The sequence below is a fragment of the Danio rerio genome, chromosome 13 (genome assembly GCF_052040795.2).
Source record: "Danio rerio strain M-AB ecotype USA chromosome 13, GRCz13ab, whole genome shotgun sequence".
NCBI classification, from domain to species: domain Eukaryota; kingdom Metazoa; phylum Chordata; class Actinopteri; order Cypriniformes; family Danionidae; genus Danio; species Danio rerio.
In genome coordinates, this window is record NC_141033.1 from 28,085,260 (window position 1) to 28,113,023 (window position 27,764).

Sequence of the window (27,764 nt, forward strand, 5' to 3'; positions counted from 1 at the left end):
ATTTCGTTCTCTTTCTCTTTACTTCTTCCAAACCAGTTTGAGTTTGTTTGTTCAGTTGAAAACAAAAGAAAATAAAGAAGAATGCTGAAAGCCTGTAACCGATGACTTCCATAGAATATGTTTTCCGGCAGGTCAGTGGTTGTAGGTTTCCAACAGTATACCTGCTTTTGTTTTAAAACATTTGGGTGAACTATCCCTTTAACTTTTCATTCATTCATTCATTCATTCATTCATTCATTCATTCATTCATTCATTCATTCATTCATTCATTCATTCATTCATTCATTCATTCATTTATTTTCCTTCCTCAGTCCCTTTCATGGGGGGTCTTGAACCTGAAACCTTTGCTGTGAGGCGATAATGCTAACCAATGAGCCATCGCGTCACCCCCACTTTATCCTTTGGCCTACGAAATTTCCTGAAATTATGACATTTTTGAAAGTCTGTGCTTAGAGAATTCATTAAACTGTTTTTGTTTAACCTAAAAAGAAAATTCTGTCATTGTTTTCTCATCTGCTATTTGTTTAAATTTATCTCTTCTTTGTACAATGAACATAATGAATAATTTTAAGTTTTTTTGTTTTCCAGTAGCTGGGGTGACTTCATATTAAATGATAGAAATTTCTTTAAATTTCTGTCCTTTAACTTTTGTTATTTTACAGTAAATTTCAGTAATTTAACAGCCATTATTTTGCACTTTTTTCCAGCACCCCAGCTGCCAGAAAAAGAAACATAAAATAACAGATTTCTTTTACAGTGTAGACATTTAGAAGAATGTTCAAAATTCTCAATATGTTTACTCCTTCAGCTTTCTTCAAAATACATTCTTTTGTGATCAACAGAAAAAAGTTTAGAAACTTAAATTGTGAGTACATTTAAATGTGTTTTTGTGATGTTCTTTGACTTTGTTTCCACGGCAAAAAATAAAAGAGTCTGATTTAAATAAATCTTCCCATTTTAATGGATTGAAACTTCAAACTGACGTCAGTGATCTCTTTCCAAATTTATAGTTTGTCCTATCGGGTTTCCTTTTTTAATTATTTTGTTGTGGTCATAAAATGTGTAATAATTCTCAAATTTTATCAGCTGCAGAATTCTTTTTGTCAACCAATTGTTTTATCATAGTACAAGTGTAGCAACCATCCTTTTTGCTGCTCTGATAAGTACTCATATAGCCAGAGATGTAATACAAATTAGTAGATAACCATTGTGAATTTGTGTTTACAATCATTTAAATTCAAAAACAATAAAATATAGCTTTTGGGGGAGTTTTATTTGAATATAATGAAGAAATCGCCTTTTAATCTTCATGAAGTCTGAAAATGAAACAGAACTGAAACACACAGAAATGAAAACAAGACATATTCTAACAGGTTTTATTGTTTGAAACGTAATCTTCGGACAACATATTGAAGAATCACACTCAGCTTAATGTAGTTATTGTTGCACAAATAATGTCTTTACAGGGAATGAAAATTAAATCACAATATATGACATTAAATTAAACATATTTATACTCTGTTATGGCAATATGCATAACTCATTATCACCACAGAGCCTTGAAATATCATTACTTAAAAAACAAGGAAACAAAATAAACACGATTCTTTCCAATCCTGACATACGATCAAGAAAAAACAAACTTTTCTTTTTCCAAATAAACATGTCCAGTATTTGCGACAAACTTCTGCAGTATTTGATGGTAAAGAAGCTCCCTTTAATTCCTGGAGTGGGACCAAGATCGTCTCGGTCATGCATTTATTATGGTGTTCTCTAACAGAAGCGGCACAGGCACTTAAACATGGACATTAAACTGTACAGAGTCATGCAGAGATACAGCACGGAGGCCTCGTGGTAACAATCACCTAGAAGCTGCTTGAAGCATGTTTATGCATTTCCAGCCAATTTGAAATCTCTCATCATCTACACAACAGCAGAAATAAAAGGGAACCCGCTTTATCATCATACAACATATACATATATATATACAGTTTCATAGAAATATACACATCTCCCCACCCCCCGTGTCTTTTCCGCCATTGATTTTGGCTTGCGTTTTTAACTATCGATTGTGTCCACGATTTTTGCGGGAGAATGCAAAGCCATCCAGTTTGCATAAACACTATCATTGGCATATCTTGTAAAGACAGGGTTAGTGGCATCGAGTCTGTTGAGCGGTACCGGGCTCTTCTCTGGCCAGTTCGGGTATGACATGCCTAAAAACGAGAACATATGATTTTTTCTGCACTGAGGAAGCATTAAGTCCAGACAGTAAGGCTCTCGAACAAAACTCAGTTACATTAAACAGCACAGTAAGCATGAAATCATTCTTTGGTCCTTTGAGAGTTTTTTTGGTCAATATTCTGCTGCGGTGACATTGTATATTCTGTGACGTCATTGTTGTCTTTGGCTTTTAAATGTACAGTAGATGCTTTTAAATGAAACATAATCCGTTTTCGTATACTCCAAGAAATGCATAGCGACTGCCCTACTGCTGGCCATTTTATTGCTTAGTTATTCCTCTGTTAATGCCTCATTTTTGGGGAGCACTTGCATATTTTTATGATCTTAAAAAAAAGGAAGAGTTAAATTCAAAAGCCTTACTGCTTTCAGAACTGACTCCATCTACTTTTAAACACTCATTTTCTGTAATACGTTCAGGATATTACAGAGAGAGCACACCCAGAGCACAGGGGACCTGTTTCAAATGTAAAAGTCTAACTTAAAGTGCTGCCAAACTAATAGAAAATTCACAAATGTGAATCTACAAACACATTAATTCCTCACTGTGTGTGTTTATATAAAAATGAATTCACTTTTAAATCAGTAGTAATAATACTTGAATACTAATACATACGTTTAAAATGTATATTTCAGATAATAAAGTACATCGGAAGCAGGTCCAAATGACACATCTGATCCCTAGATCCAGATACTACAGAATCTATAAAACGTGAGCAGTATTGGTAAGTCGCTGGCAACCATGCCGTTAGCACAATCACAGCTCTTCCTATGGAAGGCAAAAGATAAACTGATTTTGTTCCCTGTATTAGAATCGAGTAAATGCATGGGAAATTCTACCATAGAGCTTGTTTTCAATCCAAGTGGAGGGGAGGGTTCGAGGGAGAGGGGCGTTACTACAGTCCACTAAAGGTGTGTCCTCTTCAGAGAGAGAGTCGTCATATAGGAGAGCGTCTGCCGGTGTGGAGGCCGCAAGATCCAGATAGTCCTAATCAAGACAAACACACAGTTATTACAGTGAGGTAGATTCTGGGCTAAGTTTCCCAAACAACGACATAACCCACAGCTGAACTATTATCGTACGATGCATCATTTGGCAAAAGAACGATGTAGTGACGATTGTTTTCCAAAAGCGTTGTTTCTCTGTCGCAGATTCATTTATTGAATCATGTTAGTTATAACATAAAAGGTCCATAATGACGCTCTAAACAGGTGAACTAACAACTTCTTCAGAAAATAATACTTTTTAATATTATTTTAATATTATTTTAATAATATTTTTTTGTGCAAATTATATTGTTTTACATGCACGCGCATTTAAAAACGTCCAATATTAGTTTTGGTCATGCACTTGTTTTCCATAATAATTAAAATATATATATAAATGACACATATAGGGCCTGTGTTTATGTTTATTGGACAAATATTATTGAGAATAGGGTCTATTTCATATTCTATTATAAAACATACAACCACTTAGTAACACATATTCAAATCTCATATATAAATAATATAAATGGTTAATGGTTGTAATTTACAGTAGGCTATTTATTAAGAAATAAAAAACTAATCCTACTTAATAATAATAATATAAATTATTAATATTATTTTTATTATTATTATTATTAGGTAGAATATTGTTTGTTTGTTTTTTTATTTAATTTAATTTAATTTATTATAAAAGTCTACTGTTAACAATCTGACACATTCAAACCCCTGAAGAAATGTTCTAACCAACAGGCCTATGTCATATACAGTACAGATACATTAAATAACCAACAATGAATTAAAACCGTTAAAGTATGCTATATATTTCTGTTTTCACAAGCTTTGTAAATTCCGTAAATTCTGCTTTCAAATAGTAGGTCACCTATAAGCTTTCATCATGAGTCACGGCTGCTTTCAAAATGGCATAAATGTTTTCAAAGTGCACTGCGACGGTAACACAATTGTCAATATGAGGATCGCTAAAACTGAACTGTAAAATACTTTGAATGGAAATTACAGATAAAAGAGATGACTTTAGTGTTTGTTTGTTTTTTAAATCATTTCAAGTTTAAATGTTCTAAACGAATAGGGAAGATAACTGGAAATAGAACACAACCAGGAACTATGCTTCTAACTACAGATCAAGACGTGTAGTTGCAAGCGTACAAGATTGCGGCGCAGTTTGCAAATGTTAGTTGGAACAATGGTTTTGGGAAATGCCAAATCAACAAACTATATGCTTGTAACGGCGGAACTTGTGACTTTAGTTGGCTAATGATGGTTTTCGGAAACTTACACCAGTTTAATAAAAAAAAAAACGTTTAGTGATTTACATTATACATGTTGAGAGTACAATAACTGTGAACTGTTAAACTGTAAAAAGTGATTAGTTACTTAAAGTGATTAAACCAATAGCCTGAAAAGCAACAAGTTGACTTAAAAATAATGTAAAACTCATTGTAACTTGGAATTGTTAAGTTGAAAACTTAAATTTTCACAATTTTACTCACCCTTTTTAAATACAGTTAACTAATCGCTTTTTATAGTGTAGTTCTACTTTTTGTATTGAAATAAATAAGATTGAATTTTTGTACTATTTTCTGTTGTTTTATAATATAAAATGTATGATAGATTAAATATGGGTGTTAAGTACTTTAAACCTTTAGACAATTAATGTTTTAATTTCACATTATTACTAATTTTAAGCAAATTATCATCATAATAACATAAATAAATAAACATTTATTTTACCGGTAACACTTTACAATAAGGTTCATTAGTTAATGTCAATTTTCTTAACATGAACTAATCATGAACAACACATGTACAGCATTTATTAATCATAATTGAACATTTACTCATGCATTATTTACATCCAACTCCATGCTTGTTAACATTAGTTAATGCACAATGAGTTGACATGAACTAACAATGAATCACTATATTTTCATTAACTAACGTAACTAACATGAACAAACACTGTAGTAAATGTATTGTTCATTGTTTGTTCATGTTAGTAAATGCATTAATTAACATTAACTAATGAACCTTATTGTAAAGTGTGACCATTTTACCTATATTAACGTTTAAAGGTTTGATGTTTAAAAAAGTTTCTTATGCTCTTACGATCATTTATTTAACCAGTGTATAGTGGAATGTTACTGCAATTTTAAAATATATTCTGTTTAAATATTTGGCATCACTTTACTTAAAGAGGGTGTTCATAAGACTTTCATTATCATGAAATGACATCTCATGATTCATGAATATAAATGAGACATTATGCACGCTTATAAGAACTGTCATTTGCTCGGTTATGTCATTTTAAATACAAAGATGACATTGTTTGAGATGTCTAAGTTATGACAACTTGAAATTATCAAGACAGCATAACTTGTCATAAATCTGTCATAAACATAATTGTCAAAAGGCCATGAATATTTTTGTGTCATGACTATTTAAAGACAAATCTAAATTTGTCTTCAGTCACATGATCATTTAGAAATGTATTTACTCTCACTTTGATAAATAAAAGCAAAATAAAAGTAATTTTTTCCAATATTTTTTCCAATTTCTCATAAATGTGAAGTCAGGTTCAGCTCAGATTGTCATTTCATTCAGAAGTGTTTTGATTTGTGTGGATGAGTAAAAGAGTTCACGGTGTTCTTACTCTGCTTTTCACCATCATCTTCTCCAGTTCTTTGCTGATGTCTGAAAAAGTGGGACGTTTATCTGACTCTTGTTTCCAGCAGCGAAGCATCAGATTGTACCTACATTAGAAAAGAGTATTCATTACCTGACACAGAACATCTGAGAGTATCACACCAAAATAAACGATACATTGAGGTCAAATGTAGAACAATGTAGAACAAAACAAGACTGGATGAGACATGCTAACATGATGCTAACATGCTAAATGTTAAAATGATGTATATATCCCACGATGACATGGGGACTTTGCAACATTCAGCTCTTAATACAATATATTGAAATGATGCTATGATGACTGTGAAACACACATTTCATCAGTGCAGTTCTCTGGTTTCTCCATCCTGTAGCCGGTCTTCAGAAGGTTGAAAAGTCGTTCAGGGGCAATTCCTGGGTAGGGGTTTCCTCCAAGAGTCACAATCTCCCATAAGAGAACACCAAATGACCAGCTAACACACGACAAAAAAGAAAGAGAGAACGATTATAATGTTGTTATAAGTTGTAAGGTTATTCGTACATTATGAATATGTACCGTATGGATGTCATAACTATAGTTTTACATGAGATCTTGTGATAACTTACACATCACTTTGTGTGGTGTAGATGTGATCGAACAAAGACTCTATAGCCATCCATTTGACAGGAATACGACCCTAGAAATTGAGAGCACATTAAGACATATTAGTCTAGCAAAGGTTATTTATAGGAAATAAATGGCTTTCAAATACGATTTCAAGCACGTTCATATTTAAAGAGGTCCTCTAACTAGTCTTTTAATAAGATGTAATATAAGAATCCAAAATGTGAACAGAATCAAACTCAAAATACATCATAGATCATCTGATATTCAGTGCAGTAAGTGACCCTTTTGTGAGCAGAATCAATAACATGCCAATCTGTTGTGACTCTTTAAATGCAAATGAGCTGATGCTCCCCACCCCATTTCCAGAAGAGGGTGGTGCCTCTTCAGCTACTCAGTCAACAGCAAACTAATTGTCTGAATGAATTTACATGTGTTGTGAGAATTTATTTTAAGTGTGTTGTCAAACTGATGAAGAGGTTTTCATTATTTGTATAATTTGCATAATTTGTTCATAATTTTTTGTTCGTTGGATTGTGCTTTCTTTTCTTGCAGAACATTTGACCTCTATCAGCCACCGTACAAATAACAACATTACAAACTAAAGGAATAATTAGACCCATTAAAACATCGGTGGGGGCGTGTGACTAATTTAATGCAGTTTAACAAAATAGATCACCTTGCTCCTCTTCACGTATGAATCTTCCTCATAGACATCTCGAGACAAACCAAAGTCTGATATTTTCATCTTCCTTCCTTCTGCCACCAGCACATTCCTTGCAGCCAGGTCTCTGTGAACAAGCTTAATACAAATTTTCCCATTATAAATTTTCTTTAAAAATAGAACATCAGGTATTCGGTGTTGTATATTTTCCTCAAATCACTGGCATACCTTCATCTCAGCTAGGTATTGCATTCCTCTAGAGATCTGCCAGGCGAACGAGATCAGGTCGCCCATGGTCAGAGCTCTCTCGTCTGGGTTTTCCAAGTAGCTGGAGTTGCGGTTGGCATCATTGCCCATATAGCTTGGCCCAACTTTGCGGCTCTCTCTCAGGAAGTTACGTAGTGAACCATACTTGGCGTATTCAACAATTAAGTATAATGGACCTGAACACATTAACATAAGTAAGCACACACAGCAAAGTGGAAACAAATGCATGAAATGAACATACAGGTGTTTGTGTATAACATCTTACCATCCTGGCTGCAAGCTCCATACATTTTAATGACATGAGGGTGATTAACCTGCTTGAGCAATGTGAACTCTGACAGAAGGTCTCGAAGCTCGCTGTGAGACGCATTTTCTGTGGTGGAAAAATTAATGGTTAAAGTCATTTCAGACAAAAGTGATTTGATCAAATGCATCGCACATAGAAATCTGATGGCAATATATGGAAATGACATACACTAACCGGCCACTTTATTAGGTACACCTGTCCAATTGCTCATTAATGCAAATATCAACTCAGTCAATCACATGGCAGAAACTTTATGCATTTAGGCATGAAAGCGTAGACCCATCCTGCCTTGTATCAATGATTCAGGCAAGTGGAGGTAATGAAATGGTGTGGGGGATTCTTTCTTAGTACACTTTGGGCCCATTAGTACCAATTGATCATTGTGTCAATGCCACAGCCTACCTAAGTATTGTTGCTGATTATGTCCATCCCTTTATGACCACATTGTACCCATCTTCTGATGGTTATTTCCAGCAGGATTACGCACCATGTCATAAAGCGCGAATTATTTCAGACTGGTTTCTTGAACATGACAATGAGTTGACTCTACTCAAATGGCCTCCACAGCCACCAGGACTCAATCTAATAGATTACCTTTGGGTTATGGTGGAACAGAAGATTCCCATCATGGATGTGCAGCCGACTAATCTCCAGCAACTGCATAATGCTATGATGTAAAAATGGACCAAAATCTCTAAGGAATATTTCCAGTACCTTGTTGAATCTATGCCACGAAGGAATAAGGCAGTTCTATAGGAAAAAGTTGGTGATAACATGTACTGGTAAGATGTACCTTATAAAGTGGCCGGTGAGTGTATATGACATACAAGTTCATATTTGGATTTACATATATAAAATATATCAAATATGAGACAAATATTTTGAAATATTAAGAAAAGTCTGCTTTTATATTTTTTGGTCAACCCCTGGATTTACAAACATGTACACATGTTTAAATATACTAAAAATACACTATACTATAATTTAATATTTTAATACGTGTATATATATGGTCATACAGTACATGAACATTTAATATATTTGAACATGTAGAAATGTATAAATCTAACAGTTGGAAAAATATATATGTATGAGGCCATTTTTGCACTATTTCGAAAAATGTGTTGCTTATATGACTTTTTTTTTTTATGTAAAACCTAATTTGAAGTAGTATGTCATATATGTGGTTTTATATATTTCTGTGTATCAGATTTCTATACGGGATGTTTTGTGAGTTGCAAACCTTTTAACATTTTAACAGCAACCGTAGTGTATCCAGCTTTTCCTTTGAGCCGGAAAGCTGTGGCCTTCACCACCTTCCCAAACTCTCCTTCTCCAAGAGTTTTACCCAACACCAGGTTCTTTCGTGGAAACTCCCATTTCGGATCCTCCTGTTAATAGAAATTTGAAAATAATACTTTTTTATTAATCAGTTAGAGTTGATCAAAATTAGGCATAACATTTAAAATGCTGAGCAGGACTCACAGGTATTTTGAAGGTGTCAATGGCCACCTGGTTCTCCATGGAATCGAGAGAAGCGCGACGAACGTTATTGGCCGAGTAACTGATAGGGTAGGACTGGGCTGGCCGACGGAAGGTCATTTCAGCAGAAGCGATGGGTGGCTTTGGTGTGGTCTTGTGGTAACGGTGGATGAAGTACGAGGACAGGAGAACGGAGACAATGAAGGACAGGATGATACCAGTTGCAATGACGGTCTTGCACATGTCGTTACATATATCATCTGAAAAACAATTCAAAACAATGCATTTCTTTCAGTTTCAAAAACTAGACAATAAATATACAACCCTCTGTATATACAACTTTTAAAAATACTTTAAAGACTACTTTATAGTTTTCTACCATGTTCGGCATATTTAAACCCCTTCATAACGGGCTGTTTTTCAGATGTAACTTTTTTTTTTTTTTACAAACGTGAGGACAGGTAAGGAGCTCATACAGATGACACAGTCATCTACAGTATGTCTCTGCTACAGCACCTTGCCGGGCAGGTGAGCAACTGACTCAGACAACATTTTTCAAGATGACAAGAAAACAGTTTCTATGTGCTTCTCCAAATGAAATAGGCCTGCAAGGGATTAATTTGAGGTGATGATTAAAAATAAAGTTATTGAAGAAGTGAACGAATCTAATAAGTAGGCATTAAACCTCTCACACAAGTCAAACAAGCAACTGCTAATGTTGACTGTTTTGGTCCAAAGTGTAAGACCACTTTTGATCAATCTGTTTTCACTGTTACGTAAACCAAAAAGTAGAATGATTTACGAAAGCCTAAAATGAGAAAGTAATATAAATGTTTTAGTGTGTTCTTGTTTTTCAGTGTTTACATAAATAGTGTACTATTAGTTTGTTTGATCATGCTGACTATGCTTTTACCTTATAGAAATTTAATGTGAAAATGATGTGTTTATAATTTATAAATGTATGTGTTAATAATGTTTTTAATGGTCATAATAGTTTATGTATGTATCTATTTGTTGTATGTATCTATATGTTTTATTTTAGGTCAAGGCTCCTGTGGACAGTTGTTGAGAGTTAGCAAGTCTGCTAAAACACGTGTCCAGTGTAATTGTGAGGTCCATGTCTATTTAAATAAAAAAATAAATAAATAAATAAATACGTAAACAAACAACTGATACAAAAGTTTTGCAACTATTACAAAATATTCACAAATTCTGTTAACTTTGAGAACTTCTTAATTTATCTTCTGTGAAGTTACGAAAGTCCGAAAATAATATAAAAAATACAATCTTTACAGAGAAAAAAACAATTAGCTGCAGCTCACCCTCCGGTTCATCCCTTTCACAGAAGCACTTTCCTTCAAAGCAGTAACAGGTCCCATGTCCAGCTTTGATTCCATACAGGTCCCTTTCATAACCGCCGATTATGGCCTCACCTGACAAAAAGACACAGATATAGACATTTCACTTCCTTAATGCACCATTGCACAATTATGCTGATCAAACTAAACAACACTGCACCAAAACAAGTGCTCAAATACGTCTTACTGGAGCAATCCTGAGGACAGATGGAGATGTTCTTGCTCTCAATGGCATCACAGTAACCATCAGGGCACGTGCCGAGGTTGGGGGAACAGGTGGAGTATCTTTTTGATATTCCTGCAAACAACACAGAATTCGTTTTTCAGCAAACACAGTAATAAAGTAAAGTGCAGTGTATTTGATTTGCACGTCCTTGTAGTAGTCAAGGGGATTGTGGGTAACCTTTATCTCGGCCTTGTCTCCACTGGCATCTCCCTGTTGGGGCTCCCAGGCCTCGAGTCGCCTCACAGTCTCCTCGCTGTCTCTTTTCTGCACAAGCTGGAAATCGTGGCTCATCCGTTCTCAGTGAATCTGCTACATGGCACAATTGGAGAAAAAAAAGAGCAGAGCAAGATTATAGTGTTATTAGTATTAAAACACTGAAGATGCTTTCACCAGTACTGGTCATGACTAATATTCATGGACATACAGTGGAGATCAAAATTGAAGAACAATTCGTCACCTTGGAATTATAAGGTTCTATCTGTGTTCTGAATGATTTTGAGATATTGAGCTATTGCATTCCGCATAGCAAATATGTTTTTTTAAGATTTGTTTCTTAAAATGTAAAAAACATCCCAAAATTAAAATGTAAATAAATTGTCATAAGAATATGTCAATCAAAACTCAATTTTGACAAAAATGTCGGATAGAACCTTAAAATTTTAAGGTGACGAATTTCTAATTATAAACACATGCTTTTTTTCAGAAATAATGTAATCTTTAGCATTTAATATTTGAAGGAATTTTAGTTGTGGCTATACTGTGTTACATTGTAAGAAGTGATTAGTTGACTCTACTTAAAAAAACAGAGTAAACTCATTGCATCATAATTATTAGGTAAACAACCTATGTGCATACACTGTAAAAAGTGATTAGTTACTAAAAGCGAGTAAACCAATTGCCTTAAAAGCAACAAGTTGACTTTACAAAAGTAATGTAAGCAAACCAATTGTAACTTGGAACTGTTAAGTGGACTTCATTTGAATAATTATGCTAATTATACTCCCTTCTTAAAATCAACTAATCCCTTTGTACAGTGTCAGACTATTTTAGCTCATCTGTTTTCAAATAATACTGTAATAATTAAAATATTATATATTTGCTGCTTCATTAAGTCTATAAAATATACAATTATAGCCTGTATGGAATTTAGACGACACACTGGAATCTGGAAGAGCGGAAGTATTTTACTGTATGTCATTTTGCTAGATACAGAATAGCTAGAAAAGACTAATATAATAAAGCTGTATTGAAAAAAAGTAATAAGTTTACTTTTATTATTATTATTTTTAAGTGAGTACAATTTACATAATTCTAAAAATTAAGTCAACTCAACAGTTCCAAGTTACAATTGGTTTACTTACATTGTTTTTTGTGTAGTCAACTTGTTGCTTTTAAGGCAATTGGTTTACTTGCTTTAAGTAACTAATAAGTTTTTATAGTGTACTTATAGAAGTTAAGTCAAGTCAACGAGTTTACTGACTTTTTTAAAGTAAAATCAACTTGTTGCTTTTAAGTTATTGGGTTTATTCACCTTTTTAAAGTAAAGTAACATTTTTTTACAGTGTAGTAAAACTGTTAAACAAAAAAAAACAAGAAGTTTTAACTAAAATCTCTTTATTTTGTAGAAAACACTGTGGTCATGATTAGGGAACAGAAATGATTGTTGCATGATGAAAGATTACAGATAACGTTTCTGAAGGTTGAATTGGTCAAAAAAAAAAACACAATTCATGACACTTATACTTCTCACTTTCATTGACTTGTGGACACACTTTGGGTTCAGTCTTTTCACGGTTTTGAAAACAAACATTCATTTATTTTCCTTCACCCTATTCCCTTTATTCATCAGGAGTCACCACAGCGGAATGAACACCTCTAGTAATTAGTTATTTAATAAGTATTCTTTTTTTTTTTTTTACAGTTTTAACTTTCTGCTGCTTTCTGCTGATGAAATTTTGGTCATTGCAGGCTTTCAGTCTAAATTCTTAGAGATTCTTTAGTTCTATATCAGTACTTTTACTCAGATTCCAGCTTATCAAAATTGGCCAGATATTGTCTTAAACTAACATTTCCTATATTAAAGCATATTTAATCGACTTTCAAACTGTTTAAATCTTAGAGAATTCTCCCATATTACTGGTCTTGTGGTCCAGGGTCATGTACACACTAATATGTACACACTTTACAATAAAGACCCATTATTTAATGCAATACAAGTGTTTTAGTGTGTACATATTATTAGTGACACTTGTAATACATTAAATAAAGGGTCCTTATTGTAAAGTGTGACTGGTATCATTTAACATAAGCAAATGTTTCTTTTGTTAGGTAACTAAAGATAGAAATATTCCTTTTGTTAATTGAATTAAAATAAAGGCAATGGAAACCTATATTTTAGCTAGTTGAGAAAGAAATATTTATCATTTTAATTGTGCTGATAATACTCTAGATATTAATATTTACAGTAGCACTTCCTCAGTCCTGTTTGCTCAAGTTCAAATGATTAAAATCATCCGTAAAGCACCTGGGAGTAAGTTGTTGCCTTCTTTAAGACTGTGAAGAAATAAGTGACATTGATGAAAGTTTGGTCGCTGCAGGCTTTTAGTCAAAATTCTCTTAAACACAGCGGTGTAAAGTAATAAATTACAAATACTCTAATTACTGTAATTGAGTATTTTTTTGAGGAATTGAACTTTACTAAGTGGTGTGCACTTTACTTTTACTGGAGTACATTTTTAGTTCTATATCGGTACTTTTACTGTGCTATTTTACCCTGCATTCACTACTTTATGTTTATTTTTTCTTGTCCACGGTTATTGGCTAAGTAGAATAATCAGTTCCAGGATTCCCATCCAATCAAATCATGTCACACCAAGGACCGCCCACAGACCTGTGGCTAAATGTCTAATGCATATGGCACACTAATCTGGAAACACTTCTGCAGATCCTCACTTGTCTTTTGATTGGTTTAAATAAACAAGATTTCCATGAGCAGCAATCCTAACCAGTCTTGAGCTTGGTTTGAGGAGTCAACTGCTGGACACTCTTAGCTTAATGCATAACCAGTCAAAATACATAACCTTGGTGAACCTTCAAAGTGAATAACATTAACAGATCTACATTTTTTGTAATACTCACTACTCTTAATTACTCTAAGAATGGTTACTTTTCATTTGTACCTAGTATTTAGAACAGATACTAAGCTCCACAAATCAAGCTCAAGACTTGTTAGGATTGCTGCTCATTCTACACATGAAATTCCAGTTTATTTAAACCAATCAAAAGACAAGTGAGGATCTGCAGAAGTGTACTGTAAAAGTTAAGTGCTCACCACTTAGTAACGTACAATTCCTCAGAAAAAAATACTCAATTACAGTAATTATTACTTTACACCCATGTCTTTAAGAGAATTTTGACTGAAAGCCTGCAGTGACCAAACTTTCATCAATGTCATTTATTTCTTATTACTCTACCTGCACAAGATTTTGGGCAAGTTATTTTACTTTTACTTGAATAGGACTTTTCAGTGATCTTTTCATCACTGCTTAGCTTGTTCTCAAATTTTTATCTCCACTTTAGTCTTGCAAACGTTTAAGCTTACCTTCGCCTTGAAAACTGACGGTGAGCTGTGTCTTGGCCTGAAGCTTGTTCTGCTGCTCCTGGGCAATGACCACATACTCCAGCTCTTGGCACTCTGGTCTGCGTAACACTTTGGTGTCGTTCACATAGAGAACGCCTGTATTATCATTCGGGTTTTGTGCAAGACTAACCGCCCAGTAACAGGACTGAGCTTCAGCAGTGATGTTCCTGTCGACAATCTCTAACTGATAGGTCACATCAATGCCCTTAAACTTCTGACAGTTCTCCACACAGACTTTTCCAATCTAAAAAAAAAACACAAGAGACACATTAATGCGAACTGTCTGGAGTAACTGACCAAGCAAATTGAAATTTCGACCTAAAATTTGTTCACAATCATAATGAAAATTATTTTACATAGCATATATTATATTAAACATTAATTAATTGCATTAGTTTCAACATTTACTAATAAATTAAAATTAAATATTTCTGTTAAAACTGTATGTTAGTTAAGTATTAAGAAACACTAGTAAGTTTCTACTAATAATAATCTTAATTAATAAACACTATATATGACCCTTTACCACAAAACCAGTATTATGTTGCACGTGTATATTTTTTGAAAATCAAAATAATGAAAGTTATTGTTTTTCATTAGGATATTAAGTCAAAACTGCATAATAATTCAATTTAATTTAATTCAAGTTTATTTATACAGCGCTTTTACATTGTAAATTATGTCCAAGCAGCTTAAAATAGAATTTCAATAAAGCAAACATGTTCTGTGAAGATATTTTGTAAATTTCCTAGGGTTATATATCAAAACACATTTTTAGTTTGGTAAGTTTGCTAGGAATTTAATTTGGACAACTTTAAATGTGAAAAATATGCAATATTTTGATTTTTTTGAACCCTCATATTCCAGCTTATCAAAATCAGCCAAATATTGTCCCATCTTAACAAATCCTACATTAAAGCTTATTTATTCAACTTTCAAACTGTATACATCTCTGAAAATTAACCCCTATTGCTGGTTTTGTGGTCTAGAGTCATGTACACACAATTATTTACAAACTAAAACACTTTTAATGCATTAAATAATGGGTCCTTATTGTAAAGTGTGACCAGTATCATTAACATAAGCAAATGTTTCTTTTTATTAGTCAACTAAAGATATAGCAATTTCTTTTGTTAATTGAATTAAATTAATGCGGTGGAAATTTTAATTTTAGCTAGTTGCCAAAGAAATATTTATTATTCTACTGGTTAAAAAAATGATTTCAATATTTACAGTAACACTCCTATTTGCACAAGTTCAAAATGATTATACTTATCAGTAAAGCACCTGGGAGTAAGTTGTTGCCTTCTGTGAGACCGTGAAGGAATAAGTGACATTGGAGAAGCGAATGGGAACTGGCAGGACAGTCACATTAAAGTGTAACAGCACTGTTCCCTCTGGGCCTGGAAAAGTGGTGTCATTGACCAGGTAGCCCAACAGAAATGAGCGCTGCTCCGTCACAGACAGATTCTGACTGAGTTTCAGCTCTGAGGGCAGACAGCACATTATAGGACAGTCCATTACACACAATATGAAAAAAAAATAGAAAACATAAACTAATCAATTATAGTGCACTCAGCAATTATGATCATTATTGACTTAAAATCACAATCAAGAGTCATCCATTTAAGAGATGAAACAGAATACACAATTTTAAAAATCTCTACTTATTTTAAAAGCAACAAAACTAGCATCATAAACTTTATGAGAAAGAATGAAAAAGTGAGTATATTGTAAAATCTTATCACGTTCACTCTTCTGTGCATTATACAGTGTGGGTGAAAATTAACTATAGGCAATATTTAATGACTTCAGACTTTTCATTCTATCACTGGAGAAACAATATGACACTTTGAGATAGTAAAAAGGATTTCATATTCCCTTCTACCAATTCGAAGGCAAAAAAGCGTATTGATTGTTTATATTGAGCATTTGTGAATCAGTGGTAACATCATAAATCACTGTCTGTATCACAAATATGTGTTAGTCTCTCTGTTTAGAGATGATGCATTGAGAATATTTTTGAATTTGAGGGTTTATTTTATACCGGGGTATACATCTTAAAGTTTATGCCAGTGTGAAATCCCACTTTTGTACTTTTTGTGGAAAGAGTTTAAATCTGCAAAATGAAAATAGAAAATTCATGTGTGCTTAGATTATGGGACAAGCTTTATTATATCAATCGACTTGGCGTATTATTTAGTACTAAATGTTTTGATTACACATTTTAAAGTAGGTTTAATAATAATAATAATAATAATAATAAAAATATTTTATTATTTGTCTTATTTTTTGTTTTACTGTGCTGCCATCTAGTGGCTAACATGTCATTTAGGGTTAAGAATAAAGCCCTTTCATTTTTATATTTAAAGAGTAAATATAGTGAGATAAACACCAAGAGGAAAAACATTTTAAAAAGCACTAAAATTATGTTTAAAAATAAGCAAAAATCAGTTTTTGTACTCACTGTATTCATGAACAGTCCCACGGACATTTCCAAAAATAGCTTTCTCTTCCCTAAACTTGTGTTCAATAGCAAAATTATTTTTGATCCAGGAGTCATTTGTCATCAGGGTCCCCACCAGCTTATTTTGAACTTGGTTTGTTGGATAAACTGGTGTTGTGTCTCTGTCATATACAAACAGAGTCCCAAACACAGTACCCTACAAAAGAGAAAAGCTTTTTAATATACAAGATCAAAAAAGCTAAGAAGATTACACACACACACACACACACACACAAAATAGCACACACCTCACTGCGGTCAAACTCTACTAAGACGTCTTCAGTGTCAGTCCCGTTGACATAAGGAGAATTATCGTCTTCATCATAGATGTTCACATGTAAAGATCTGAAGACCTCCTCCAGATTTCTTTCTGTCCGTACCATACAGACTATATCCAGATGATACACTTCCTTCTCCTCGCGGTCCACTTGTGCTGTGACCACTAGTTCAGAAGTGGAGTCGTCGACCGCAAACGGTACAGAAGATCCTGAATTAAATATAAACAAGCACAGACAATCCATCTTAGAGTAGTGACGGGAGAAAATAAGCTTTCCAAATCTTTAAATGACTTAGACCAATTGCTTCATATAATGATTTTGAAGTGTTCAAATGATCACAGACTGAGTAACTCTGCTGGTCAAATGTGTGCAAATACAACAAAAACCCATGTCAAAAATGTATCAAAAACAGCTTTTAGCAAAGATTTATTGACTATAATTGATCAAATGCATTTAGCCAACCATCTAACATCATTAAATATACAACAAATCAGCATAATGTGCCTTCTTTTATCAATTTACAATACTTATTTTGTTTGTTGCATGGTGAGCTCTGCTAAACAGCCCAATGTGAAACTATTTTCTACCATTAAATGATTATTTCAGCCAAAAATTACTCATCCTCACGTCATTCTGAGATCTTTATTTATCTTAGGAGCACAAATGATTACATTTTAGATGAAATCCAGGAGCTCTCTCAACCTCCATAGAGGCTGTGAGATGTTCAAAGATGAGAAAAGCAACCAAAAACACTTTCCATGTGACTTCAGTGGTTCAAATATAATAAAAGGAAGCTCTAAGAACCCTTTTGTGTGCCAAAAAGCTGTAAAAAAGGCCTTGTTTGCCTATTTCTTCTGCCTCAGATCATTGTGTGCATTTACTACAGGTATTACAAAACTTTTGACAACACATTCTGCACTGCTGACTTTATAGCAGTACATCATACTGGAAGAGAAACCAAGTTGTTATCACAGTTTTTTTTAGAGCAAAGTTTCCATCCATGGAGCTTTAAATGATTACAATTGAACCACTGAAGCAACATGAAATGTTTGACAATGTATTTGGTTGCTTTTCTAGACTTTGAATATCCCTATTTCTGTTGAATATCTTTTGTTTATTCATTTAAAATACCTTAATTTCTGTCTCTGAAGTTGAATGAAGCTCTTGAGTGATTGGAACGACATCCTTTATTTTACTCATGTCCCATTAAAATGTCTACAAACTTTTATAACTGTTCAAAATTAGATTAAAAACAATGAAGCTTGTATAATTCTTCGGTGCGTGGGGGCAATCTTGATGAACTCAGTGGAGAACCATTGAATTTTCTGAGTTTTGAAATCAAGAAAACTTGTCATTTTGATATGCACACCAAACTAATGATTCAAAACAAAAGATTCACATCATGAAGCAGTTTTTGAAAGCAGCCAGTATCTTGCAGTGCTGTACTAAACAGAAAAGCATTGATATTTACACTGGGCTTAGTCCGTACCTGCAACCACTCCATAGCTGATGGTGTAGTTTGGGCAGATGCTCATGTGTGTGAAGCGGCGCAGCTGGCGCAGGGCTCCTGGCTCGCGATTTTCAGTGATGTGGGGGTTGGAGATCTTCTCAGGGAAGCATAATGTGCTGAGCTCGACCTGACCACAGGAGGGCGCTGTGTCATTGATGAACGAAAGTTTGACCTCCACTGTGGGTAGGATGGTGCACATCACTTTCATTGGGGGAGTTGAAGAGACTCCGACCTTCAGGGTGAGATCCTTCGGGGAGCGAACTGAGCCGCTGCCTGGAGGACAGACATTATGACAGGACAGTCATTTATCACAGCACTCAAAGTCTCCAAAAACACTTATAATAGATGGTGTATGAATATATACACAATGACAATTACAACAGCACTACACCATTGTATATATATATGATTTTAACCTTATTTATAATATTTTTATTTATGTTTATTCAGTCATTCATTTTTTTTCGGCTTAGTCTCTTTATTAATCAGAAGGAACCGCCAACTTTTCCAGCATATGTTTTACGCAGCGGATACCCTTCCAGCCGCAACCCAACACTGGGAAACACCCATACACTCTTGCATTCTCACACACACTTCGGCCAATTTAGCTTATTCAATTCACCTGTACCGCATGGACTGTGGGAAATGGGAGCACCAGGAGGAAACCCACACCAACATGGGGAGAGCATGCAAACTCTACAGAGAAATGGCAACTGACCCAGTCAGGGCTCGAACCAGTGACCTTCTTGCAGTGAGGCGATCATGCTAACCACTGCGCCACTGTGTCACCAATTATTTTTAGTAATTAGTAATTTCATAATTATTTTTTTTTTACAGTTTGAACTGTCAGTATTCTTTTTACTCATTTTTAATTTAGTTTAGTTTTAGTTATTTGTTTTTTTTAAGTAACAAAAATATTTAGGCTTTAATATTAGTTTTAATATTAGTTAATATTAATATTATTTTATATTAGTTAACTGTATATATAACATACAATATATATAACTAATATAGCCTATATATAAGCATAATAAACTAGTATTAAACTAGTAGTAATCATAAGTATTATTGCTTAAGAGTTGTATAGAATATGCAATAAAAATACTTAATATACCTTGTTAAAAATCTTCATATTTTTTAAAGAATGAATTTAGTAAATTTAGTAGTACATAAAGAAGAACAACTGTTTGCACACTAAACAAATAACTGTATAATGATGATGATAATGACGACGATGATGATAATAATAATAATAATAATAGAATTCATTACAGTCCTCTAAACTCTCAGCGCAATTAAAAAAAATTGGAAGGGGAAATCATTTCCCATATCATAAATCACATACCATAGAGATTTATTTATTTATTATTTTACTTTATAAGTAAATTAAAATTGTATTAAAATAAAATAAAATATATGAGTACAATAAAATGATACGAACAATTTATACCCATAAAATCCAAGAATACCCAGAATATATAAGCAAAATATTGAAAAAAATTACAATAGTTCTTTTATGTAAAGTGAATTGTTCAAACAAATTGTGTTGTACTGAAAAAAATGATTCATTGTATTTACTAAATGTTTTTTAAGGTTAGTGATTGCAAACTATGTATATGGGCTGGTTTTAAATGAGCAAATTCAATTTTGTAATGTTCAATTTAATTTGTTTGTTTTTTAAATTCAGCCCATATTAATTGTTTGCAACCACTTACCTTAAAAAACATTTAGTAAATCCAATGAATCATTTCTTTCAGTGGATATGTTGAACTCACGTAAACTACTGAAGTCGCTCCACTCCAGGGTTTTGTTGAGATAAAGAACTCCGGACGCCTCATCTATGTGAAACCATGATGTAAAAGCGTCTCTGTGCGAGCACAGGAAGAAATAAGGCCTCTCTGTAGGGAATTCCCGCATTGAAATGACCTGAAGCACCGGTGATCCCTGCTGCTGACCCACGTAGATGTTCTCTGTGTAAAGCCTTTGAGGAAAATACAGCCCGAATGAACCTGTCCAAAACACACAGCAAATATAACACCACAGAGATTTAGTATTTCAGTTTCGGGTCCAGACATTGTCACATTTTGGCTGTCCTTTACACACTTTTTATATCAATCACCAATGAAGAAATCGTAGCACTTTCATCATTTTAACAATGGAATAAATGGATATTCTGGGTTCAATACAAGTTCAGACCAAAAGCATTTGAGGCATAAAGATTTAATCTGACTCCGCAGGATGTTTGCAAGAAAACTGTACCTCAGATGAACATTAAATAGACAAGAACAACTTTAGAGATTAAATAATGCAGAGGACTAGACAAAGGATTTATTGGTTTGAGTAAATTGTTAATATCTATTTTATCCTGTAAATGTCTGATAACAAGTTTTTGACTCTTCTAAAATACCGTAATCTGTTTACAGTTTACTGTTTCTCTTTTATCTGAAAAACAATGCTAAAGTGTTCTGCTTGATATTCTGCTTTGAAAATGTGCGCTATATGTTGGAACGGCTGTCTTTGTTTTGGTTCTTTTAACTCGGCCAATGCCATTTCAACCAATTATATTTCAGCACCGTTGGTTGCCTTGGTGGAAAACCACTTATTTCATTCATCCAGTCAGGAAGGCTCTCAAAGTGTGCATCCGTGACTGAAATGTAACTTCCTGTGGACTGTAGCAGACTCAGATTCAGATTTATACATGAGGTGGTTATTACTTAGCAAATGATATAAATATTATAAACAAACATTAGGTGAGCAGGTTACATTGTAACCCGATGTCATAACACCCTACGAGATGAGATTTTACAATGATAAACGATTTGGCTGTTTGCACCATAAAAAACAAAATGGTGGAAATTTAAACACAGCCAACACAATATTGCACTTACTGCACTCCAACATGAGTTTGATAATCTAATTAATACATATTAATCCTCTTTAACATTATTAAATGTACATGGTAAATCACTGATATGGGTTAGTTTTGAGTCAGTTTCAAACAGTTTATTTTGTTTTCAAGATTTGAAAGAGTTCAAGTGAACTATCTGCTGCTGCTTTTAGTGGGATGGCAATAAATGCCATGCAAAATGACATTCAAACTTACATTATTAGCATTTTACACTGAATAAAGCACATGAAGTGTAGCTGAGGTAAAATTCTGGTGTTCATCTGCAAAAAATAAAAGCCGTTTATAAAACTGTTGGTTAGGGTAAAAGTGTTGGTTAGGTAAAAACCTCTTTTAATATGAAAATATTCTTTCTATCGTGTGCCGTTGCTTTAATTTTGAACACGGTTTAAATCAGGCTTAAATCAGCCTTTAGGCTCAATAGTTAGGCACACTTCTGTTGATGTCATCAATCTGGCAACCTGCGCTTGCATGTGTTTTAAACCAGGAATGCAATACCTAGTTCAACCACTGGGTGTCAAACTTACATACTGCACCTTTAAAGCATTTTATTCCTAGAAAATGACTGAAAACTGGTCAGAAATTACAATGTAATGCCTTCATTTGTCATGATTGAAAATCAGGATTATAATACCAAATACTGATTTCTTAAATAATTCCAAATACTGTGGTATCTTCATCTCATTCATTCATTTTCTTTTCGGTATAGTCCCTTTAATTATTAATCTGGGGTTGCCACAGCGGAATGAACTGCCAACTTATCCAGCACATTTTTTACGCAGTGGATGCCCTTCCAGCCACAGCCCATCTCTGGGAAAACTGTGGTATTGTCTAAAATTAATATAAACAAGTCATAAAACATAAAGCTTTTTGTTATTTGATATATCCAAAATAAATTTAAATTATGCTTTTATTTAACGTTTGGAAAATATGAAAAGATATGATTTACTCATACACATGAACAATAAATTGAAGTTAAACAGACACACAAACATATTATATATTTGAATATTTTATGGTTTTTATTTTTCTGTTGTTTTAAAGACAAATAACATCTACTTTTGGCTGTAATAATCAATACAGTAACTAATGCTGTTTATTGAGCTTAAAACTATGCAACATGGAATATCAATAATAATAAATGATGATGCAACATTTGGCTATTTTATCTCTCTAAAAACAAAACATGATTTAACCCCTGGCACAGATTATACGTTCAATAGTTATCATCAAATCTTCTCTTATTGATCTGCTTCTTATCTCGAATCTGTCGTACAACAGAAACGTCCATGCAAGTAGGCAGGTTTACACAATGAACTCATTAAACACATCCGCTTTCTGTTGAAATAGCCCTCTCTCCTTTGTCATCGGAAAATGAAACAGCGTCTCGTATGTCATTGACGTCGGCCTTTTAATGAATTTCTCACATGGTCAATATGATGCGGTCCCCGATTCTCCTTGGGTTCACCTTGGAAAGTTTAATTACAGAGGATAACATAATACTGCTTAGAAATGAATCATTACCTGCAGGACGAGTGTGGATGGAGGACTGGGGTGGGGTGTGTGTGAAGGGGGGTTAATCTATAAAACACTGTAAGATCCCCATGTGTTTTACCAGTAAATGGAGATGCAAGTGTTCAGGCTGTAATTATATCTCTCCTGTGTTCCTGCCTGACGACGGTGGGCGGCCACTTAGGAACGTACTAATATCATTAGCAGACAGCAAAACTAGATTTTCTATTTCTGTTGCTGCAGTTGAAGCCTTGTCTCTGGTTTCAGACATTGATTTAATTTAGCTGTGCTGGGATGACAGCAGGCCGGATTGATGGATACAATGTGGCCAACCTTCCTGAAGGATGGAGACGCAGTCAGGAACGCTACAAGCCTTTTTATTAAATGCCTTGTCAAAACACGAAGACAACACACAGGACCGGTTTTTGTTTCTTCCTTTATAGGGTCACCAGTCATGCTCGCAGACATAAAACATTCTTTAAAGACCTTGCGAGATCGAAATTAAACTTTTGTGCTAGTATCTGTTTGCTTTGAAGGCATCGCTATGTAATTCAATTCAAGTTTATTTGTACAGTGCTTTTCACTTTACAGTACTTTTCACTATACTTTTCACAAAAAAGGTGCACATTAAAAAAACATTTAATAACAAATATTCATTCATTTTCTTGTCAGCTTAGCCCCTTTATTATTCTGGGTCGCCACAGCGGAATGAACCGCCAACTCATCCAGCACATTTTTACTCAGCGGATGCCCTTCCAGCCGCAACCCATCTCTGGGAAATATCCACACACACACATTCACACACACACTACGGACAACTTAGCCTACCCAATTCACCTGTACCGCATGTCTTTGGACTGTGGGGGAAACCAGATCACCCAGAGGAAACCCACGCGAACGCAGGGAGAACATGCAAACTCCACACATAAACGCCAACTGAGCCGAGGACCGAACCAGCGACCTTCTTGGTGTGAGGCGACAGCACTACCTACTACGCCACTGCTTCGCCCTAATAATAAATATATTCAACAAATTGTCCAAAATAAAAAGTATAATGTTCCTAAGGGCAAATTTTACTGGGCATACTTCATTGACTTAACAGACTGGAAAAAAACTGGCTATTACCCCATATTTAAGTACTGCATGCATTCCCAATAAAACAAAAGATCTTTGTTTCAAAATTCTTCATAAAATATTTGCAATAAATAATACTCAGCAAAGTATATGGATGTTGATAGTTCATGTTCATTTTGTAAAAGTGAAGACAAAACTCTGATTCATATATTTTTAGAGTATGAAAACACAAAAAGCTTTTGGAAAAGCTTATATAGGTATAGGTAATTACTTTGCTTATAGGTATACATTGCTTCTTCCAGCCCCTTTCAACTACAAGATATTATTTCTTACTATAAAGGTAAAACTTATATATCAGAGAACTACATTATTAACTTTTTTTTTATTTTTTAAGGAAAATATTTTATTCATATATAAAAATTCTCAAATTCAAAGCCTTCTTTTTCACATTTTTAAATTGAAATTGATGTTTTTATTAAATCTCTTAGACTGGTTAAAAACAAGAAAGGTGATAGTTTCTTGGATTATTATGATAATTATTTTAGAAATATCACAGATACTTAAGTCCTTTTTTCCTCTTGCTGTATTTGTGTTATTTATGTATCTCTATTTATTTTTTTTCTCTTTTCTTTCTTTTCTTTTTTTTACTGTTTTATATGTGTTTATAATATTATTTAAACTGATCTGTTGTTATTATCATTGTTACAATTATTGTTTTTTTTGTGTAAGATTAGATTTTGTATGTTTGTCATTGAATAATAATAAAAAAACTGGTTAAAAGTCAAAATAGAGAAAAGAAAAGTAGAGGTGTTGTGTGTAGGGTGAAAAGTAAATAAACATATTAACAAGCAGTTATACAATATATGTAGAGTACTTTCTAAAAAGGTGATGTCTATGTGTATTATACATTTTTTAGTGTATCTGTGCATTGCCTAAGTGTTTGTGTTTTCCTCTTTGGAGGGTTGTACAACATATAGTGTACTGTTATAAACAGTTACAGTTAAATTATTTTTTATTAAAGGAAATAGAGCCACATTATTATTTTCTTTTCTATTTTAATACAACGGCTAATGAAATGTAATAATTTTTACTCCCTAATTCTGATACTCCCCATTCTGAGGTAATGCCATTTTTATCTTCACAGTTTTTGCTTATCCCTGTCATGCTGTAAGTTACATTTTCTCTATTCAGTTACATGTATGGTCAAATTTATGATATAATGTACATCAGTACACTGCAAAACTCCTTATGTCCACATCACTCAAAACATTTATAAATGAACAACATTATTTAAGTTAGTGGAACTTTTATTTTTATACTTTATACTATACGTTTATAGGATACATCTGCTGATATGCACATCCATATAGCTTCATTTTTGTGATGCTGTAAAACAATAAGTAATATATTTTTACAGTACTGTGACGGTTGGGTTTAGGGTTGGATTAGGGGTAGATGTTAATGAAATACAATTTATTGGGTAGTTTAATAAATACCATAAATAATAATCGACACAAGTATTGTTTTTACATTGCTGTAATGGTTGGGTTTAGGCTTGGGGTAGACATTATTGGGAAATTTAATAAATCATATTATAAATAATTCTCATCAACTTCTGTCCACAATCGTAGCTGATCTAGCAACAACCAGTGGGTGTGGCTTATTTTTTTCTTCCACAAGCTGATTGGATGTAGTAAAGTAGGGAAATGGTAGTAAGTTCTAGAAATGGGTTTTAGAAGAGTTATTACAACCTCACAGAATCCTCCTTGTCATGACATTTCTGTTTGTGGTCAAAAGTTGGAGGGGTGTGTTAAGTATGTTATGGTTGTTACTCAATACCTAAGACATGCCTAATCTGACAGTTTTACTGAAAATAAACAGGAGTGGCATTTTCAGATTTCAATTAAAGATTACAAGGGCAAACTTTTTTTTCTTTCTTTTCTTAATTTACCTCAAAACTAGGAACAAGATAACAAACTTGTAATCCTAGTTTTGATTTAATTTGTATTTTAAATAAAATAACTCATACAAGTTCTATGCATAAACATTATATTATCTCTAAAGATATTTCATTAAATTATTTAATTATCAGTAGGGCAGCAAAGTGGGTAGGACAATCGCCTCACAGCAAGAAGGTGGCTGGTTCGAGCCCCGGCTGGGTCAGTTGGCGTTTCTGTGTGGAGTTTGCATGTTCTCCTTGTGTTCGTTGGGGTTTTCTCCTTAATTGGTCTTAGTGTATGTGAGCATGTGTGCAAAAGTGTTTGGGTGTTTCCCAGTTTTGGGTTGCGGCTGGAAGGGCATCTGCTGCGTGAAACATATGCTGCATAAGTTGGCGGTTTATTCGGCTATAATAATAAAGTAATAATAATATAATAATATTATTAAATAATATAATAAAGGCACTAAGCCGAAAAGAAAATGAATGAATAATTATCAGTAAATTAAAGTAACTTTTAAAAAACTAATTGTTGCATTAATTGCAATTCATTTAAAGTGCTTGATTTTAACAGTGTACCCCTGGCGAGATTTTGTATAGTTAATGAGTTGTATATATATATATATATATATATATATATATATATATATATTTTTTTTTTTTTTGCTGATATGATGCACAAAATCATTCCAATGCATTCCAAAATTATACAAAAATCCATCGATATAAATGTGTGCCACAACCAGGCCCTGAAACTCCCAAAGCAATTCTTAAATATGAATTAATCATGCTTAAAGAAGTGTTAGACGAGGTCTTGGTGTGTTTTTCAGTGAAAGTCAATTAAACATAGTAGGGCTTGCGTGTGCTCGGTTATAAACTGTAGCCGCAGGAGAGCGGAGGGATGGCAGCATTAATCTTGGCTGATGCAGATACTGTGTTGTACAAGCCACTGGATTTGCTGTGACACTCATTCATCATCCTGTGTCAGTGTATCAGGTGAACCGCTTAGCAGTGTTATGCCACTCCAAGATTCAGAGCAGCGCTCATAGCATTTATTTTCAGTTGTGCTTAAATAAACGCATGAAACTGGAGTAGTTGTGTGATGCTCCTGGGAAAAGGATTCTCAGACTAAAAACATGGTAAAGAAAGCAAAACGTTTTGCCTTGCTGCTCTACTGTAGAATTCAGGAATTGAGTTGGACCTTTTACATCTGGAAATAATATTATGTAAGCACATAGAAGAAGAGGTCAAATGCTGAATATTTATTTATGTATGTATGTATGTATATATATATATATATATATATATATATATATATATATATATATATATATATATATATATATATATATATATATATATATATATATCTGTAAATATATAATATATAACAATATATATAATTTATATTAGATGTTATAGATAGATATTAGATATGCTAAAATGCTCTGTATACAATAACATTCTATCCCACATTGTAAAGATTTTTGTAAAGGGTTAACATCCTTACACAAAATTGATACAAATTCAATAAAATACTGAATCATGTCAGGTATTCATTAATGAACTACTTTTTAATGTC

The 27,764-nt window shown here is 33.5% G+C and overlaps 1 protein-coding gene across 1 annotated transcript in view; it reads right to left on the reverse strand.

The window, feature by feature from the left end:
- Positions 1 to 1,362: 1,362 nt before the first annotated feature.
- Positions 1,363 to 27,764, reverse strand: part of ret (ret proto-oncogene receptor tyrosine kinase) — a 50,036-nt gene continuing 23,634 nt past the window's right edge. Inside the window, 19 exon segments of the mRNA NM_181662.2 lie at positions 1,363 to 2,216; positions 3,082 to 3,229; positions 5,900 to 5,999; positions 6,249 to 6,386; positions 6,520 to 6,590; positions 7,197 to 7,319; positions 7,410 to 7,624; positions 7,714 to 7,821; positions 8,999 to 9,146; positions 9,241 to 9,497; positions 10,560 to 10,670; positions 10,783 to 10,893; positions 10,999 to 11,130; positions 14,423 to 14,705; positions 15,749 to 15,948; positions 16,929 to 17,124; positions 17,216 to 17,454; positions 18,735 to 19,028; positions 20,531 to 20,764. Coding sequence (NP_858048.2) covers positions 2,059 to 2,216; positions 3,082 to 3,229; positions 5,900 to 5,999; positions 6,249 to 6,386; positions 6,520 to 6,590; positions 7,197 to 7,319; positions 7,410 to 7,624; positions 7,714 to 7,821; positions 8,999 to 9,146; positions 9,241 to 9,497; positions 10,560 to 10,670; positions 10,783 to 10,893; positions 10,999 to 11,130; positions 14,423 to 14,705; positions 15,749 to 15,948; positions 16,929 to 17,124; positions 17,216 to 17,454; positions 18,735 to 19,028; positions 20,531 to 20,764 — 3,266 coding nt within the window. The 3' untranslated portion in view covers positions 1,363 to 2,058.